This window comes from Mesoplodon densirostris, chromosome 2, assembly GCF_025265405.1.
Source record: "Mesoplodon densirostris isolate mMesDen1 chromosome 2, mMesDen1 primary haplotype, whole genome shotgun sequence".
Classification (NCBI taxonomy): Eukaryota; Metazoa; Chordata; class Mammalia; order Artiodactyla; family Ziphiidae; genus Mesoplodon; species Mesoplodon densirostris.
Genome location: NC_082662.1, coordinates 23,981,063 through 23,999,201, shown reverse-complemented (window position 1 = coordinate 23,999,201; position 18,139 = coordinate 23,981,063). Strand labels below are relative to the sequence as shown.

Here is an 18,139-nt window from a genome sequence, read left to right as displayed (position 1 = left end):
CTTATAACCACAAAGCACAAGAGGACAGCATCTTGGTCGCTTTTGCCCACCACTGGATCCCCAAGGCCCAGGACAGTGCCCAGCACATTATATTCCCTAGATATTTTATTGAATTGAGTAATCAATAAATGAGGAAAAATAAATAAAAGAACTCCACCTTTATGAGCTTCCATTTCCTCCTCTAAACAAGTGAGGTTAATAATAATCCCCCCACGGCAAGCACGCGCTCAGCCCTTCCCTGCCCCCTCCTCCTGCTGGGTTGGCGGGGGCAGTTCGGGAGGACCCAAATCCCCTGGGCCAGACACTGGGGACACACAGCCAACAAGACAGAACTTCCTCCACCCCCATGCAGCTCTCAGTCCAGCAGGGAAGAGAAATACTGAGCAAAGCGCTGCAAGCATGTGAATGAAGTGCCAGGGTTGGGGGGGCCGGGGCGGGGAGGGCTGCAAAGGGAAGTGGGGAGGGTCTCTGGAAGCAGAGCCAAGGGATCCAACTGGCCAGGGGCACCCCGGAGTTCCCCAGGGCAGGTGCATCCAGCCTCACTGTCCGCAGGGCGGACCAGGGTGCACGGGGGCTAACTGGGAGCTGCCCTCCCTCCGCAACCTCCTAATCTGTCCATTACACCTGTCCCCCGGTTGACCTGAACACCCCCATCCCTGCCAGAGCTGCTCTGTCCCATGGCACCCCACAATGCAGACTAGGGGAGCCCTTAGGAGCACAGTGGGCCCTGAAGGCCGGGCAGGATTCAGGGGATGCAGTGAGGTGCTACAGAATGGGACCGAATGGCTTTTAGAGGACCTAAGGAGGGGCAGGGGGGTGGGGGGTGGGGTGGATCCTAGAGGCTCCCAGTAGCAGCTGCATAAAGTGGAGGGTTTCCTAGTGAGGCTCTGGCAGCATCTCTGACCCATCCTCTCCTGGGCCTAGCACTCTCTTTGCAGGAGTGGGTAACATCCCCTACTTTGCCAATCTTCCCTTGAGGGTAAATTTCTAGAGCCTCAAATACCACCTGCAACCCCCAAGATCTGACCCCTCCCTTACAGCCCTCTCTATCTGCACCACTACCCAGCCCCCAGGGCCTTGCCACTTACAGGAACCTACTGTGTGCCAGTTGTGGTGAGGCCCTTCACGTGCCCAGCCGTGAGGAGGATGGGCTTTGCAGTCAGGCCTGGGTTCACTCAGGACCTGCCACTTAGCCAAGTGACATGGGCAAGTCGCTTAATGATAGTTTCCTGACCTGTCTAAGGGACTTAGACCTGCTTCGTGGGCCAGGATCCAAGAAAGAAAAATACTCTGATGTATTCTGAGTCCCAGAACAGTGCTTCGTACACAGTAGGTGCTCAATAACTCCTGTTCTAATGGCTGATGTGTATAGAACTCCTGGCACAGAGTAATATTCATTAAATGATAGTTTAAAATATTTTGTCTCAGGAATCTGTACAGGGACTACAGGAAGGGAAAAATCAGAGCCCAGCACTCTGGACTGGACACCCCCACGCCACCCCAGCGGTGGCATGCCCCACCCCCAGACGCTCTAGGAGAGTTTTTCTCCTATCGTTGCCTGGCCTCAGGCAAGGGGGCCCTGGCCAGTTCTCCCTCATCTCCCTGGATCCTGCTTATCTCCTCCTGGCAACCCAGAGACCCAGAGCCAACACACCCATGTGTGCCCAGCCTGGCAGCAGCAAGAGCTACAGAAGCCAGAGCCCAGGCGGGGAGAGGGTGGAGCAGGCTCTGCCTCTGGCTCCCTGGGTGACCTTGGGCAGGTCCATGCCCCTTCTGGGCCTCAGCATCGCCATCCCTCAATTAAGGGGCTTGGACCACAGTGTCCCGGGGCTGCCTGGTGGGGAATGCAGTGGGGTGGGGAGGGAGAGCAAAGGGGTCTCAGAAGTCCCTACTTGGCTCCAACCCGAGGCTCAGCCTTCAGCTGCTCCATATACTGAGCTCCCAGGAGAGGTTTATTTGGTGTTTTGAAGATGGGTTCTGCTGCTTTTGAAAGACTGGAAAACCACTAGACTAGACGTCCTTGAGCTACATGGCAGCTCTCAGTTTCTGGGCTCTGAGCCTCTATAATTCTAAATTCTGAGATTCTCAGAATCTCCAATCCTGGATTTCTAAAACTCCAAAATGGTAAATTCTGGATTCTAAGATATGCTGGGATTCACTCTGCCCACTGCAACATGCACTGGGAAAATGCATCCCTCACAAACACAAGGACTGGACCTTTGAGGCCCAGGAGATGGCACGGGCAGGAAGGAGGTCTCCTCTGAGTCATGGTCCCAGGAGGACTCCTCAGGGATCAACAGTAACAGAGTCCAGGGCAAGCTGAGCCCAAGAAAAGGTGGGGCCTGGGAAGCGCAGAGGGTCCTTGCTTTGAAGTGGAGTGAGCCCTGCCCCCACCTCAGGATCAACACCACAACCTCGTGGTTAGGGCAGACAAGAGAGCAGAAGACCTTCGGGGGGCTGAGGGTTCGAAGTCAGGTTACCTCCACGCCATCCCCATCAGAACAGCCCAGCAGGCACAGGAGGGTGGTGCCCACTCCCAGCACGGCTCCTTGGCAGCCGGCAGTGAGTGCCCTTGCCTGGACAGTGGCACCTGGCACCAGCCAGAAGTGGGCTCCAGCCAAGCCACTCTAAGGCAGCTCCATTTGCAGAGTCTCGGGCTTCACCCCACCCGGCTTGGGTCCATCTACAGGCCTGATGCCCAGGCTGGCAGCCCTCCACACACCGGCCAGGCGACTGCCTGACCAGCCCCCAGCCTCCTCTCTGCTCACCAGGCCTCTGACGGAGAGAAGCCTCGGGTGGGCCAGGGCACCGGCCTCACTCACCCCTTTCGGATGATAATGATAATGGCCCCCAGGAGGAGGATGAGGACAGCAAGTCCCCCTGCACAGATGCCCAGGATGAGCCCCATCTCCTCCGACTTCTGGGACACCTCCAGGGGCTGTTTGCTTTCCTTGCAGGCAGCTGGGAAGAACAAAGCAGAACAAAGGATCAAAGGGGAGATGAGGACCACCTTAAGCCCCAAGGAATAAACCCGGCTGCACAAACAGGTACACAAAGACATCTGCCCCTCACCCTCAGCACGTGTCCCGCCTTTCAATCAAACCTATCTCCTCATCATCCCTCACACCTTCTGCATTCCCGTGTCAGAGGCTTTACGTGCCCTGTGCCCCTATCAGGGATATTAGCTCCCTTCACTCTTCCTCAAATCCTCCCCATCCTTCAGTGGACGGGAGATGGAGGATGTGTGGGGCCTTCAGACCCCACCCTTTTGCCCTCCTGGGAGGCAATGGGGGGAGAGAATTATGTACCCAGGGCATGGTTAGGGCATCTCAGGATGGGGAACCAACCACATTCCCCATGTGGGAGCAGGGACAATCCCTACACCACAGGGTCCATGCTGTCCCCACTTCTCCCCACCACAGGAAAGGGGCAGATACAGACCTCAGTGTCCAGTACCCACCACCCCCGTGGCCCGACCATAATGGCTCCCCCTCCTCCAGGCCCCTGCCAAGGCCCCTTCTGTGACCATGGCAGGATGAGGGTTTGTCCCCACTGCCCAGTCTGGAAGAAGGAGCCCTTGAGGTGGGGCACATAGGGAGCAAGAAAGGGAAATGTTTCCTGACCCCCAAGCCTGCCGGACCACCCTCCTCTGCTCCCACAGGCCTGGGGACCCGGGGTCCACCTCCCCAGAGCCCAGCAAGTAAGAAACCCGCTACTGAAGGACTGAACCCAGGGGGACTTACCCTTCCTGGCAATGCGGATGCAATTCAGCCGGGTCTCCTGGAGGCACAGATGGGGGTCTCAGCACCGCTGAAGCCAAGACCTGACCCTCCCCAGAGGGAATCGTAGACAGCGTGTCTTGGGCCTGGTCAGGGCTTTTTTGGCGTGGACTGTTACTAAAGACACCCCACCTGGCAAGAGGGCCTGGGGGGAACCAGGGAGGGAGGGGCCCAGAGGGAAGGAGCCCGCAATAGGGTAATGCCTTAGGAAAGGGGGATGAGATGAGTGGAAACAGAAAGAAACAGCATGGGAAGAGGGCTGGTTGGGGGAGGCACTCAGAAATGAGGGTGGGGCCTAGATCCAGGGGTCTGCTTAGGAGGGGGGCAACCTGGGAAGGAGCGATCCGAGGAGGGAGGAGCCTGGAGAAGGGCGGGGCTTCAGGGAGGAGGCGGCTCCCAGGCCTCCTCAAGGTCTGGTGAAGTGGGAACCTGAGATGGACTCCCTCTGGAGAGAGAGGAGCCTGAGATAGAAGACCAGGGCCTCAGGGGGCAGCAGGGACCAGGCTGGGAGCTTGGATAGAAAAGAGTCTGGGGAAAAATGGTTCAGGAAGGGGGTACTGCTGGAGAGAAACTGGCTGGGGTTAGGAGGGCGGGGCTCAGGTGAGTGGGCGGGGCTGGGAGTGGGAGGAGCTATCGGAGGGCAAGGCTCATCAGGACGGGGGTAGGGCCTGGTGGGGGTGGGTCTCTGGCCTCTGTAGCAGCCTGCTCCAAGGTGTCGCCAATCCTGCCCCCCAGCCGTCCCCGCCACCACCCCGGCCGGCCCCTCACCCCCTTCAGGTGGCTTGTTGCCTGGAAGTAGATGAGGTAGGCCTTCCTGGGCTCAAGCGGTGGGTTCCAGAAGCCACGATAGGTATGGTTGTCACCCACGGTGAAGGGCATGGCCTCAGGCAGACTGCTGGCCGCCAGTTCGGCCCCGAAGTAGTGCACCAGGCCTCGGGCCAGCGCCGCATCGAAGGTCAGAGGCACTGGGAAGCAGTCCTGGCCGCCTGGCTCCCGCCGGAGTCTCCGTGGCCGCTCCTCCTCCACGATAACCTGGTACACACTGGCCATGGGGAGGGGAAAGCGCAGTGGTCACGGTTGCCAGACAACAGGGAGAGCCGTCCGGTGGCTAAGGGTGTGGGCTTTGGGGTCAGGCCCAGGAGAGGGCTCTCATCTCAGCTCTGCCTCTTACTAGCTGGGCAAGTCACTTAAGCTCCCTGGGCCTCAGTTTCCTCCTCTGTAAAATGGGAGTGATTACAGGACTGTTACATAAGGTAGAGGTGAGGAAGGAGGCAAGTTTAGCAAGCAGCCAGTGCCTGTCAGCTGTTATTACTGTAACTAAGGCTGAAAGAATGTGAGCCCTGCTTAAGGGAACCAAGCCCTAAAGCCCCACCCTGACTCCTCAATGAGTCCTCCAGGGCCTGGGAACCCCAAGCCTCAGGCTCCAGCCAGGTTCCCGACAGGTCCCTCTAGGCCACGATAAATTCGAGTAAGACATGATGCATTCACTCATCCAGAAAGTGTTTACTAAGCTCAGACATGAGCCCTGTGCTGGGCACTTGGGGGATGTAGGCTTCCTGGAACTGCCCTCCAGTGGGGGAGCCGGTCACTTAGCAGGCAAACGAGGTCACACTAACCCTACATCTCGAGTACCCTCCCAACCCGGAGGCAGCCTCGAGACTGCAACTCTGAGCGTGCCATCTCCCAGTCCTGATGGCTGATTTGTGTTCCCTGGGCTGTATTCCCTCTGATTTGTGTCTCCTGATCCCGACTTGTGTGTTTCTATTTATTTTCATCACTTTACTGAATGGCCTTGCTGTGAACTCCTCCACATCCTCAGTGGAACAAGGCCAAGAGTAAATAAATGAATGCTGACAAATTTAAATATTTCCAGTCCCAGCCTCGGTCACGTCTTGGCATGGGATACCCCATACTGACAGCCTGCACTCTGGCAAAGTAGAAATGCCTTTTCCTTGCTCTCCAGCTGTTTCTTTTGAGCTTCCAAGTTGGGAGGGAATCACCCCAGCACCCTGGGATTTGGGCCAGACAGGTTCATTCCATCACTAACCAGCCCAGGCCCTTCTCAACCCTCCATTTCCCAGGCTGATGTGAGGCCTCTCCTGGCCCAAAGTCCCACCAGGAGATGATAATCATCATTAGCCATGAACGAAGCACATCTTGATCTGGGATGATCCCCGTGATACACCTAAGGGAGGCTCAGAGGGGTGAAGGGACATGCCCAAGGTTGCACAGCCATCAGGCCCCTCCCCCTCACATGGTCCACCCCTCGCCCAGACCCAGCCTTGCCATCATCATCCCTGAGAGACGCTGACCAGGCCTGCTCACAGGATCCCCCAAGGGAAAAGGAAAGGAGAAGGTGATGCTGGTTTCCCAACTCCTCCCAGATTCAGAGGCAACAGGGCCCTGAGGCTCCTGCAAAACGCCAAATGCCCCTGAGATGCCCAGACTTTTTCCTGGGGTCTGGGAATCAGCCCAGGGCAGGCTTTGCAGTGGCAAATACAGGGGAGCCAAAGCAGGAGAAAAGAGTGGAAGGGGGGAGGAGTGAGGAAATGAGGGGGTGTCAAGGGCACCTGGGAAACCCACTGCCTTCTTGGGGGGCTTAAGAGGACCCTCCCATGCCCAAATGCAGGCTGTCACCCTCTCCCAGTGCATGAAACTTTATGGTAGGAGGGGGTGGACCAGAGGGGCAGGGAGGCTCTGTGACTTCAAGGAAAGGTACAGGCTTTGCAGACAAACCTGCCTTCCAAACCTGGAAGCTTCCAACCTGGCTTCTGTGGCCATGGGGGCTCATTATTCAGGCTCTCTGAGCCTGTTTCCTGATGTGTAAAGTAAGGGTACTAATACCCACTCCACAGGCTGCCACGAGGATAACATGACTCATGCAGCTAAAGCCTGTAACACGATGTCTGGCTGACAGGAAGTATGTGCACACATTCCACAAACACGCTCACTCTCTTTCACATACACACTCACACATCACACACACATCACGTGTCTTCACCACACATGCACACACACACATACACACACACACACACACACACATCTTGTCTCCAGCACCTTCCCCCCAATAGAAACAGCCACTGTGGCATCAGCTTTCTCTGCAAAGAAATGGGGAGACCAAGCTCTTGGCCACTCCAGAGAGATGGCCCCATCTGGCTAGCTGCACTAGCCTTCCAGAAAGCCCATCTCTGTGTCTCCCTGGATGGGATCCTCCAGGGAAAATGTTGGGAAAAATAAGGCCCCCAGAGTTCACTTCTCCAAGGTGTCAGAAGGAGGCCCTCTGGAGAGGCCTGCACAGTCCCCTCTCCAGGCTGGATGTTGTCCAGAGATCTCGTGACAGTCACCACCAGGCACCCCGCAGCCTCAGAGGGGAGTGACTGCAGGCATCCTGCCTGCCCAGGATCACAGAATGTCCTCCTCCTGACACTCTGAACCCTTAGTGCGAGACTGAGGAAGGACAAGGGTGAGCTGGCCTGGGTGGGGACTCTGGGTCAGAGGAGGGGCCTCTTCCCTATGGCCCTGACCCCCCGCCCCTCCGTGCAGGCATCCCCACCTGATGGGCGCCCCACGGCCCTGCGCCGGCCTCAGCAGCACGGTGATGGTGTTCTCAGACTCGCCCAGCGGCGACGGCATGTCGGCATAATCAAAGCTAGGAGCTGGGGAAGGGGACAGGACATAAGCACAGAGCCTGGCCACTGGACCAGGAAGGTCAGGCCTCCAGCATCCTTGACCCCTGTCCTCAGATCTCTTCCCCTTCAGCCTTCGCCTCCTTGTTCCCTCTGACCTGAGCTTCCCTGACCCCTGACCTCAGCCCTTGGATTCCACCGATCGTAGTCTCTAGACTCCTCTGATTTAATCTTCCCTGACCCCTGGCCTCAACCTCTAAATGGTACGTTTATCTCAGCAGGAGCCCTCCATCACCACCCCCAGGAAGCTTCACCCCCTACCCATGGAACCCTGAGACTCTGTGCCTCCTCCAAAGGGGCCAGGGCGGGTCAGGCGGGGCTCACCTGAGATGTTGGTGGTGATCTCAGTGAGCGCCGCCTGGCCAAAGCCTTTGCCCGTGCGGGCCCGCACGGAGAACAGGTAGGTGGTGCCCGGGTGCAGGTTGGAGAAGACGTGGTAGGTCTCATTGCGGAGCTTGGAGATGGTACGCCGTGGGCCCGGCACATTCACCGCCGGGTCTGATGACTCGATGCTCTGGTAGCTGATCTGGGGGCAGGATGGGCAGGTAGGCGGGCACAGGGATGGGGAAGGGCATCACTAGTCCCGTAGCCTCCCACCCATCATGGTTCAGGTGAGCTAGGGATAAGGTTGGGCAAAGGGGAGAAGCTTGGTGGGGGGACCGTGGATGCCCCTTAGTCCAGGCCTCTGGGCACCTTCGCCTCTCTCTTCTGCCTTCAGGGCCCCTGTCCCCATAACACATGGGGCACAGACCCCAGCCATAGTGGAAGGAATCCCGATGATCACCTCTGTTCCTCCGCCCCATACACTTCCCTCTCCAACCTGTGGGCCCACCTTCCACCAGGGGCCCCAGTTGTAATAGGGTCCAAACCCACCTCATACTGAGTGATGAGGCCATTGGGCTCCTGGGGCTCCTCCCACTTGAGGAAGATCATGTCCTCCAGTGGAGTGAAGGTCAGGGACTCAGCCGCAATCCCACCAGGCACTGCAAGGGAAAGGCGACATGGGGCAGGGGAAAGCAAGCTTCGGAACAAGATAGCTGAGTTCAGATTCCAGCTTTGCTATTTCCTAGCTGGAATGCTTGGACCACTCAGCCTCTCTGAGCCTCAGCTTCCTCATCTGTGAAATGGGGATGATAATAACACCTCCCTCACCAGAATTAAATGATGTGATGTACATAAAGCCCCAAGGCAAATAAATATCAGCACTCTCATATGGTTCAGTCTACGCCTGAGTACTCGAAAAGGGCAGCTGGCACTTTCATCACTGTGCAGGATGCATTTGGCAGAGAAGAATGAATGCTCCTATTTTGTTCCAGTTGAGTGGTTTTCAGAAAATATAAACATTTGCCAGAAAAATGAAAACAACCGCATTAGAGTGGCAGGATTATGGGTGGAGCTGTTTTCTTGTCTAAAAATTACCAATTACACAAACAATATGTTCAATGTAGAAAATCAAAATAGGCATAAAGAAAATTAATGGCACCTACAATTCCATCACCCAGAGATAAATACTGTCAACATTTCAGCAGAAGCCCTTTCAGGTATGGTTTTGTTTTTGTTTTGTTTTGTTTTAAGGTATCATCTTAACAGCAGGCTCAAGGAATTTCTTCTAGGAAGAGAACGGCATTTGTTTGGGAAAACACCTTGATAAGCCATTGTGGGGAAGCTGAACTCCTAAGATAGAGGAAAGCAGAAACCCAGATAACAATCAGGGACAGCTCAAGTGCCTTGTGTTAAAATGAACAGTTAACAAGGCAACACCACTACCCACCCACCAAAATGATAAAAGGAAAAAGACAATTCCAAGTGTTGGTGAGGATGCAGAGCAACCGAAATTTTCACACACTGCTAGTGGGAGCATAAACTGATACAACCACTTGGGAAAACTGGATGTATCTACTTATTATGAACACATATCCTATAACCTAGCCGTTCTACTCCTAGGCATAAACCCATCAGAAATGTATATATCTACCAAAAAAAAAAAAAAAAGAATCTACAAGAATTTTATTTGCAGCACAATTTAAAATAGTTGAAAACAACCCAAATGCCCAACAATAGTAAATAAGAAAAATAAATGTGGCATATTCACATAATGGACCATTCAGCATTGAGAATGAATTCTCTAGAACTGTACACACAACATGGCTGAATCTCTCAAGCATAAAGCTGAGAGAAAGAAGCCAGTCATAAAAAGAGTACACACTGTATGATTCCACTGATGCAATGTTCAAAACCAAGCAGAAATTAATCTGTGGCATTACAGGTCAGGATAATGCCTACCTTTGGAAGGTTGTGAGGGGGAAGGTGCATAAAGGGGGGCTTCTGGGCTGCTGGTAATGCTTTTTCTTGGTCTGGGTGTGGTTATCCTGATGTGTGCCATCTTTGCGTATGCTTTGAGCTGACCACTTAAGATAAGCACACTTCCCGTAAGTATGATACTAGTAATTCAGTGAAAAGTAAAAAATATTAAATAATGAGCAGTTATCAGAGGGAGGGGGAGAAGAGGGACAGAGAAAGAAGAAAGAAAACCAAGTAACCCAAGTGAGGCCTGGCCAGGGTTGGGGGAGGGGGTGTAAAGCAGCCACAACAACGTACCTAGCAGGGGGTGAGGGGAAAGGTCAACAGATTTTAAGAATGGAGCAGTCTGATATTCAGTTTGAGGTTACTTAATAAGGGTATCAGTATATGCTACCCAAAATATGCCACTTGGTATAAGGATTATTTTGAGCTGAATTGAGAAGGCAATGTAGGAGCATACATGAGAAAAAATTCTCTGCCCTCCGCCTATTTGCCTAAAAGTAGGACATAAATTTGTAAAGGTGTCCCCTTCCCCTCTCTGCCAGGAAGGAGAGAAGTTAATCACTGAGAAAACTAGACCCTTATCAGCCTGGAGAAATCTACCTAACAAACTTTACAGACTACCATTAGTTTCCCCATATATTTGACTTACCCTAATTTGCTGCCCCTAGAAGCTCAAAGTCCTTTTCCTTTGTCTTGTCACTTCTCTAAAAATTCATTGTTCTTTTGTTAGGACACTATATAAGTCCAAGTTCTCACCATCCCTTTGAGTTACTAATCACTGAGCATTCCCCTGTTATGGGTGATGCATGTGTTCATAAACTACTATTTCCTAGAATGGAAAATAATCCAAAAAAATAAGTATATGAATATATATATATCTTATATCTGAATCACTTTGCTGTACACCTGAAACTAACACAATATTGTAAATCAATTATACCTCAATTTAAAACTTTTTAATAAAATAAATAAATAAAAATAAACATAAACTCCTGTTTATTTTTCTCTTGTTAATCTGTCTTTTCTCCGTCTAATTTACAAGGCCCCAACCAATGAACCTAAGATGAGTAGAAGAAAAAAGTTAAGTTTTTCCTTTCCTACATTTGCAATGATTCAGGGTAAACGCCTCTAGTCCTCACTCCCATCCCCAGCAAATCCTCAGCGCATCAGTGCAGGGCACAGAGGATACCCATTGCCTCAGGTGAGTGGGGTTTTCTGGAAATCAAGGAAGGAGTTGAATTTTATATCTGGGATGCTGCTGTGCAGAACAGAAAACTGCATGTGCGAGGAAGCAAAAAACAAAACAAAACAAAAAACCATTAACCAAGGAGCTTGGGGTTACCTGGGATTTTACAGCAATCTGGAGAACGCTTTTGCTGGCATTAGAGTGTAGCTGTTAAGAAAAACAACTCTCAAACAGATGGCCAGGTTTGAAACCCAGCTCTGCTACCCATCTACTAGCTATGTGCCCTCATCTGTAAAATGGGAATGGTAATAGTAAATAACCAAATAGGGTTGTCATGAGGATCATATGCATTAATACATGAAAAGCATTCAGAATAGTGCTTGACATATAGTAAGTGCTTAATAAATATTAGCTTGACATAAGTAGAACAGTACACCCAACAAGGACAGAACGCCTATTTTTTTCAAGTAGATATGGAACATTTATCAAAATTTAACCATATGTCAGGCCATAAAGCAAGGATCAAATTTCAAAAGACCAAAACTAGAGTATATACTCTGACCATAGTGGAAGTAAGCTAAAAATCAATAACAAAAAGATAATTAGAAAAATCCCAATTGCTTAGAAATCAAGCAATGTAATTCTAAATAACTCTTGGGTCAAAGAAGAAATCATAACAGAAATTAGAAAATATTTTAAACTGAATGATACTGAAGATAGGATATATCAGAACCTGTGGGATGCAGCTAAAGCAGGGCTTAGAGGGAAATTTATAGCTTTAAATGTATATATTAGAAATAAAGAAATGCTCAAAATCAATGATCTAATAAGTTTCTATCTCAAAAAGCTAAAAGAAAAGCTGATCAAATCCAAAGAAAGTATTTTTTTAAAAAAAGAAATAAAGAATAGAAAATATTCAATAAAGAAAATAAACTAGGGGCTTCTCTGGTGGCACAGTGGTTAAGAATCTGCCTGCCAATGCAGGGGTCACAGGTTTGAGCCCTGGTCCGGGAAGATCCCACACGCCGTGGAAGCAACTGAGCCCGTGTGCCACAACTGCTGAGCCTGCACTCTAGAGCCGGTGAGCCTAGAGCCCGTGCTCCGCAACAAGAGAGGCCACCGCAATGAGAGGCCCGTGAACTGCAATGAAGAGTAGCCCCTGCTCACTGCAACTAGAGAAAGCCCGTGCACAGCAATGAAGACCCAACACAGTCAAAAATACATAAATAAAATAAACAAATTTTTAAAAAGAAAGAAAGAAAGAAAATAAACTAGGCCAAAAGTTGGCTCTTTGGAAAGATTAATAAAATTTATACACCCTTACCATGAGAAACATGAGAATAAGAGAGAAGACACAAATTACCAATATCAGGAATGAAAAAGGGAATAGCGCTATAGCTCCTACCGATGTTCAATAAATATAAGAAGACAGTACTATAACCGACTTTATGGCAAGAAATTTGACAATTTAGGTGAAATGATCAAACTCCTTAAAAACGCAGTATACCAAAACTGATACAAGAGTAGAAAACCTGAATATTCCAATATCTGTTTTGAAAATTAAAACTACTATTAAAAAACCCTGCCACAAAGAAAACTCCAGGCCCAAATGACTTCACTGCTAAATGTTCCCAAACAATTAAGGAAGAAATATACCAACTTAACCCAAAGTCTTCAGGGGAATAGATATCGGTATCATTACTTTACTGTTACACAGTCGGTTTAATCCTAAGCAAATAATTTCCTATAGCAATTTCAGTCTCAGACATGCAGCGTCTGTGGGAGGCACTGAGGACACTGGGAATAAGGGGGCCTCTTACCATCCTCGTCCGTCTGGAACGTGACCTCCTTGCCCTCCTTGCGCCCCTCGGGGTTAGTGAGGACGAGCCGCACGTGGACATTCCGGTAGGGCAGTAGGTTCTTGATGGTGTAGCGGCTGACACCCTGCTCTATCTTCACACATTCCCGGATGGTCTGGTTGTGGCTGCTGCCCAGGGTGTAGTGATAGCACAGGGACACAGTGTAGGTGTGGCAACGTGTCACGTTGTAGCCCAGTGGTTCCCACTGCAGGGTCAGCTGGCGGGCCTGGATCTCAGCAAAAGCCAGGCCTTTGGGGGCCCTCATGGGCTCTGGGCAACCCAGGAAGCAGAGAGAAAAAGGTAGAAGAAATGGGAAAAGAAGAGTAGATGGGAGAGAAAACATCATTCAGCTGACTGATATCAACCTTCCTTTGCCCCCAAGAGTCCAAGAGACCCCCTAGAAGAGCAAACAGTGCGTAAAAGTGTGTTTGGAGTCAGGCGGGGCCACATCTGAATCCTGGCTCTGCTACTTGCAGCTGGCAACCACTGGCTAAGCTGCTTCACCTCTCTGAGCTTTAACTGCAAAATGGGATAATAGGCCCTACCTCATAGGATGGCTGTGAGGTTTAAGGTAATACATGCAAAGCATGTGCAATAATGGCTAATACACAACAAGCCCTCGAAAATTTTAGCTATAATTTTTTTAATAATACAGTTCACCTCCTATTTCAAGATCATGATGGAGGACGTCAAGACAGTCTGAATCAACCAACTGCTGTATTTTCCTTTATTTATTAATTCCAAACTTGTTCTAAAACAGCTTATAGTAATATATACGATACAATAGTATAGAGAAGTCAGGATGATGGGGGAAATGAGAGGCAAAGTTAAATAATGCCAGAGAATGTTAGGAAAATAGAAATGCATGTCATTAGGTTCTATGTGGAGTTAAAGATAAGATTCAAATTAGGTGGTGAGTTTCCTGGCTGCCAAAGCATAAAGGGAAATACAGTCTGTTAGATGGTGATGATGATGATGATGATAATGGCTGTTAACATTTATTAGAGGCTTTGTATGTGCTAGGCATTGTTCAGAGGCTTTAAAATGCTCTATCTCATTTAATCCTCTCTGTAATCCAATAGACAGGTGCGATTATTAGCCCTGTTACACACATGTAGAAATGGAGGCACACAGGAGAGATAAGTAACTTGCCCACAGTCAGACAGACAGTAAGTGGTAAAGCTGGGATCCAAACCTGGACAGGCTGGCTTCAGAATCCACACTCTTAACCACCACTACCCTGCCTCCCCATGAGGAATTCACTGTCCAAAAAATAAAAATAAATCACACCAATGCCTCTGGAGAGGCAGCTACCCCAACACAAGGGAGGTGTATATTACTCTGCTTTACAGCCTCTTGATGATTCCATAAAACCAGAAAGTTATCCTCATTTTATAAGTAAAGAAATCAAGGCTTCTGAAGCAAAGCCAGGATGGAGCCCAGGGGGCTCAGACCCGTCCTGCATCTGCATTGACCAGCTGTGTGATCCTAAGCAAATCTCTGGGCCTCAGTTTCCTCATCTATAAAATGATGGAAAAAGCCAAGATTACTAATGATCCTCTTCTCTCTTGCCCCCTGACTGTGCAGGTTCTGTGACACCTGCAAAGTTTCCCCAGTTAGAGGACCTCAGGACACACCTTAATGAACAGGAAAGCAAGCACTACTGCTTGGCCTCTTAAGATCATTAAATATGACCCTATTATCATTTTTATATGATTAATTTGCTCAGAATGCTCTTTACAAAGATGACACAAAGAGAAACATCAGGCTGCTCTTTACTTGGGAATGTCTGGGTAGGCGGCACAGCTTTAGACACTGGTCCCAAGGACAGCACAATGCAAGTTTGTTTCCGCCCAGGAGCTTTCCTTCCTTCCTTGGACCACAGGCAAGTGGCAGTCTCCAGTCATACATCAGACCACCAAAGAGAGATTTCAGCACATGCTAAGAGCAAGGCCCACCTCTTGACTTCTTACAGAGCCTGGCTCTCTTCTCCCCACAAACGAGGCAGACCAGATCCCCACCCGACAAAAACGTTAAAGGGCTGGCTCCCTGCTCACTGCAGCCTGAGGGTTGCCGGCTGCAAGCCCACTTACCACACTTGTGTTTTCTCTCCCGTTCCTGGCCCACAGAGATTTTCCTAATGGTTTTCCATATAGTTTTGTTTTAACCCATCGTTCTTATGTGTTTGGAGAGGAGTGGGAGGATTTTGTGTGTGCTCACTCTGCCATCTTGTTCAGAGATCCTTGCTTTATTCCCTGACTTTCTGGCTCTGGTCCTGGCTGCCCAATGTGTCCTGTCCCAAGGTGTCTATGTCTATGTCGGTGTCTATGTCTATGTCTATGTCTATGTCTACTAAAGCCAAGTACCATGGCTTTATTTGCACTAGTGAGAGTGGATCTCGTTTCCCTGCAGCTCTGCTCACACCATCCCTACCCCCGGGAACACCTGCTCCACATTCTTTGCCATCCTTCCAGGTTTGGCCAAAATGCACTGCTTCCTTCACCATCTGGCAGCATTTAGAGAAGGACATGAAACGTTAAATATAAACTGGTAACACAGGCTGGGTGGGGACTATGACCAACAAGACTGTAAGTGTCCCATCCAAAAGGGGCAGCTGCCACTCAGTTCCAGGTGATATCGCCATGCAGGACTACAGGTTCAGGGTTGCCAGATCCTCACATTTCTTAAGAGAAGCCAGAAATTCCGATTTGTGTGTGTGAAATCTCCAGATTTTTAAATACTGGCAACCTACTCAGGTTTCTTAAAACCACTTTGCAGGGCACAAAATGGTAACCTCTAACTTGGAGGATGAAACTTTCACCCTTGTGCTTCCGGTAGGGCAGTAGGTTCTTGATGGTGTAGCGGCTGACACCCCGCTCTATCTTCACACATTCCCGGATGGTCTGGTTGTGGCTGGGTATCTCATTCTCCAACAGCTGTGTTAGCCCCCATCCGTCTGGCTAGAAGAAGGGGTCTTTGAAAAGAAAGCTCACTCCTCTTTCTCTCCCCACCCTGAGCAAATCTGGGCAGATCTAGGGGCTCAAATAGTTTGTTGACTAAAGGCTGATATGTTGATTGAGGGGTGTGAATTCATGAGTCTCTCTGTGTTTCCAAAAACCATCTGGCACCCAGACACACTCTCTTCAGCTGCCAGCACACACTGGCAAAACAGAACTTGGCGACCTCAAAGCCCCATCTCTCTAAATTCCATATGGCTGTAGGCTACTCAGAGATCAAAGGTCAAAATGCACATTAAAACAAGAAGGCTAACAGTTAACATCTGTTAAATTAGGCCAAAATGTGTTGATTTTAATGATGTTAAGGAGGATTCAATAACCTTGAGACATTAACTGTTTCTTGAGGAAGGGCCTTTGGAGTGGGGTCGGGGGCTCCAGAGTTCAAATCCTATCATCTCCACCTCTCATTAGTTCTGTGACTTCAGGCAAGGGATTTAACCCCCTTTTGAACATCAAGTTCCTTGACTAAAAGGTGGAGATATAGTAACACCTACTTTGAAAAGCAAGTGTGAGAGTTACATGAGATGGTCTAACTTATAGTAGTTAATTAATTAATATGTGCACGCTAAGGGTGAGATACACCCTTCTATACAGCAGCACCCTTTATAGTAACAGTATAAATTAGTGCAACCATTTTTAAAGCAATATATGTCAAAGTCCTTTCTTAAACCACCCCTGACTACTTATCTGAAAGAAATAACTCAAGGAGGAAACAAAGCACAATAAGCACTAAATTTTTCAATACAGTCTTATTCACAATAATAGGAATCTAGAGACAAATAGCCCAGCCATATGGAGACACTCAGTGGACTCCTAGAGCCAATAAACATAATTATAAACAACATAACACATGTAACACCACCAAGAAAAGGAAGCAGAATACAGAATGCTTTCTACATCCCAATGACAAGGGTGTGAAATGTGTACTGTAGGCATGTGGGCAGAGATTTGAAGAAGGCAGGAAAACTAAAACAGCTGTTGGGCTAGGATGGTAAGATTTAGAGTGATTTCTTTTTTTTTTTTTTTTTTTTTTTTTTTTCGGTATGCGGGCCTCTCACTGTTGTGGCCTCCCCCGTTGCGGAGCACAGGCTCCGGACGCGCAGGCTCCGGACGCGCAGGCTCAGCGGCCATGGCTCACGGGCCAAGCCGCTCCGCGGCATATGGGATCCTCCCAGACCGGGGCACGAACCCGTATCCCCTGCATCGGCAGGCGGACTCTCAACCACTTGCGCCACCAGGGAGGCCCTAGAGTGATTTCTTTTAAATGCCTTCTACTGACGTCATATTATTGTCTTTACATTAAATAATATTGTGGGAGCGGAGTTTCATGGGGACCAGGGAGATGACAACACAGCTGGCCAATAGCAAAACAACTATGGGCCAAGGCGCCTAAGCAAGGAGGGGTGGTGATGCCAACGAAGAGAAGGCAGGGTGAGTTGTCCGGATCCTGTCTGCCTGGCCCCTGCCCCAGGTCCCATCCCAGCCAGCCTATGTAAGGTGTTTAGCAGTGCTGGCACAAAGTGGGCACTCAGCCCACAATGGCAGCTGCTGCTGCTGTTCCTGATGGTGTGGTCATGATGGTGGTGGTAGTTTCAAACACTAGACTGGAAGGCAGGACATTCCAACTTTGGTTCTGACTCTGCTACAGACTCACTGCGTAGATTTGGGCAAGTGACTAAATCTCTAAATCTCAGTTTTCTCATCTGTGAAATGGGAACGAACAACAGCTGTCACCATAAAACATGCGTTCTTAACCCACTGTATGATCACAGGCAAGTGCCTTCCTCTCTCTGGGTTTCATCTGTACATTAAGGAGAGTAGAAGAGAGATTCTCTGTGGATTCCAGGCTCTGATTTCTTTTATTCTAAGTACCTGACCAGAACTGGCTTTGAAGAGTTAAAAACACCATAGCAACAACAGTTGTCATTTACTGAGTGCTCACTGTGTGTTAGGCGCTATACTTCACAGGCATTTAATGCATTTGCATGCCATCACCTGCATTTAACCCAAAACACTGGAGAGTCCCCCGGTTCAGGCTTCACTGCTTTTCTCTTTTCCGCCTACACTTATTTCCTAAAATCTAAGGACTAAATCAGGGGTTCTCAACCTCAGCATTATTGACGTTTCGGACTAGATAATTCTTTGTTGAAGAGGCTGTTTATACACTGTGGGATATTTATCAGCTTCTCTGGCTTCCTCTACCCCTTAGACGCCATTAACACCCCACCCCCAGTTGTTACAACCAATATGTCTCCAGACCCTGCAGATGTCTCCTGGGAGATAAAATCACCCCCCAGTTGAGAAC

At 49.7% G+C, this 18,139-nt stretch overlaps 1 protein-coding gene across 8 annotated transcripts in view; it reads right to left on the bottom strand.

Moving 5' to 3' along the window:
• The window catches only part of PTPRU (protein tyrosine phosphatase receptor type U), an 85,163-nt gene that overhangs the window by 36,684 nt on the left and 30,340 nt on the right, over window positions 1-18,139 (bottom strand). For 7 of the 8 annotated variants that reach the window (XM_060089320.1, XM_060089324.1, XM_060089325.1 and 4 more), the window contains 7 exons: window positions 12,779-13,087; window positions 8,342-8,451; window positions 7,793-7,994; window positions 7,336-7,438; window positions 4,548-4,821; window positions 3,744-3,780; window positions 2,823-2,961 (listed from right to left, as the gene is read on the bottom strand). In XM_060089320.1, the coding sequence (XP_059945303.1) occupies window positions 2,823-2,961; window positions 3,744-3,780; window positions 4,548-4,821; window positions 7,336-7,438; window positions 7,793-7,994; window positions 8,342-8,451; window positions 12,779-13,087 (1,174 nt within the window). The remainder of the gene's footprint in view (window positions 1-2,822; window positions 2,962-3,743; window positions 3,781-4,547; window positions 4,822-7,335; window positions 7,439-7,792; window positions 7,995-8,341; window positions 8,452-12,778; window positions 13,088-18,139) is intronic. The other variant, XM_060089326.1, reaches the window with a different exon arrangement.